This window comes from Haplochromis burtoni, unplaced genomic scaffold (genome assembly GCF_018398535.1).
Source record: "Haplochromis burtoni strain Fernald_Lab_line unplaced genomic scaffold, NCSU_Asbu1 Contig_133, whole genome shotgun sequence".
NCBI lineage: Eukaryota > Metazoa > Chordata > Actinopteri > Cichliformes > Cichlidae > Haplochromis > Haplochromis burtoni.
In genome coordinates, this window is record NW_024582494.1 from 1,512,158 (window position 1) to 1,513,962 (window position 1,805).

Consider the following 1,805-nt stretch of genomic DNA (forward strand, 5'->3'; position numbering starts at 1 on the left):
GCCACCAAGGAGTTGTTTAACTGCCTCAGTCACCTCACCCCTGGAAATTGGCGGGTCATCCCCCTCATTCCCAGACTCTGCTTCCTACTTGGAAGACGTGTCAGTGGGATTAAGGAGGTCCAGGAAGTATTCCTTCCACCGTCTGACAATTTTCTCAGTCAAAGTCAGCAGCGCTCCACGGCAGGCACCAATTACCTTGTGGCCGCAGCTCAATGCAGCAGCTTCGGCAATGGAGACGCTGAACATGGTCCATTCGGACTCAATGTCCCCAGTCTCCCTCGGAATGCTGTTGAAGCTCTGCCGGAGGTGTGCGTTGAAGATCTCACGGACTGGGGCCTCTGCTAGGTGTTCCCAGCACACCCTCACTACGCATTTAGGTGCACCGAGTCTATCCAGCGTCCTCCCCCGCCACCTGATCGATCTCACCACCAGGTGGTGGTCAGTTGACAGCGCAGCCCCTTTCTTTACCTGAGTGTCCAGAACATATGGTCGCAGGTCTGGTGATACGATTACAAAACCGATTGTCCTGGTGGCACGTGCACTTATGGACACTCTTATGTTCGAACGAGGTGTTCGTTATGGCCAAACTGTGATTTGCACAGAAGTCCAATAACAAAACACCGCTCAGGTTCAGATCAGGGAGGCCTTTCCTCCCAATCATGCCCCTCCAGGTCTCGCTGTCGTTACCCATGTTTTTCATAACTGATGAAGATGGAGTGTGATTGGTGGAGGTTGGTGGCCTGCTGTACTCCTTTTTCAGTCATCTCAGAAAAATCCAGAACATTTCATAAGGTTTAAGAGTCTCAGCAGGAAATGAAAATGTCCTCCTCAGCTGCTTCCACTGTCAGCACATGACAACAGATACCAAAATTCGCATGTTTTGTTTGTGTGTGTGTGTGGTACCTGTGATGGGGCTGTTGTGGGAGAGTCCTGGGCTCCAGCTGAGAGTCACACTGACCCCCTCAGCATTAGACAGAGTCAGACCACTGGGAGGGTCCGGTTTTGCTGAGAGTACAACAGAAAACAATTAGAGCCACAGTCCACACACACACACACACACACACACACACACACACACACACACACACACACACACACACACACCTATGACAGTGATGGAGCCCTGTGCAATCACGTTGTCCACTTTAGTGATGACCTCACAGGAATACTCCGTGCTGTCATTTAATTGGACGTCTGTCACTTTCAGCGTGTTGTTCTTGAAGAAGGTGTACCTGCACACACACACGAGCACACGTGTAATTCTGTGTAACAACAACAGTACAAGTCATTTATTTCTGCACCCTGACAGAGACATGCAGACCTCCAGTTCAGAGCTGAGGAACTCAGATGTTTCTTGGATGGTGACACCTGAGAGCTGCTGTAATGTTCTCTCTCTGTGTTGAGAGTCATGAACATTTATCGACGATGCTGCATTTCAAAGTATGCACTTTTACTACATTTTGGTTGTTTTTCATTCACAGACATAAACTTTTGTGGTATTAATAGCTGTACAAGTATGTTTGGCAACTCATTTCAGGGTCCAGCATCCATCATGCAGTCCATTCAGGTGCTTCCCATAAAGGATCGAGTCTTGTGATCAGACATGTCTGACCTGTTCTGAAGGTCAGTCCTCTGAAGAAGCAGCTGATGATATGACTCAGTTATTTATTTTTTCCCAAATTAAGATGAAAATGAGTCACTGGGATTATTTAATTATTAGGAAATTTGTGAGTGTGTCATTTTGGGGATCACATAGATAAGTACATTCACCATGAAGGTCTTTAGATTTCTGCTCTCAGAAAGAG

General features: G+C 47.5%; 1 protein-coding gene across 3 annotated transcripts in view; it reads right to left on the reverse strand.

Annotated features, from left to right (window-relative positions):
- LOC102301048 (neural cell adhesion molecule L1.1) overlaps positions 1-1,805 on the reverse strand; it is a 56,972-nt gene that overhangs the window by 25,210 nt on the left and 29,957 nt on the right. For all 3 annotated transcript variants that reach the window (XM_042224248.1, XM_042224247.1, XM_042224246.1), the window contains 2 exons: positions 1,105-1,232; positions 904-1,005 (listed from right to left, as the gene is read on the reverse strand). In XM_042224248.1, coding sequence (XP_042080182.1) covers positions 904-1,005; positions 1,105-1,232 — 230 coding nt within the window. The remainder of the gene's footprint in view (positions 1-903; positions 1,006-1,104; positions 1,233-1,805) is intronic.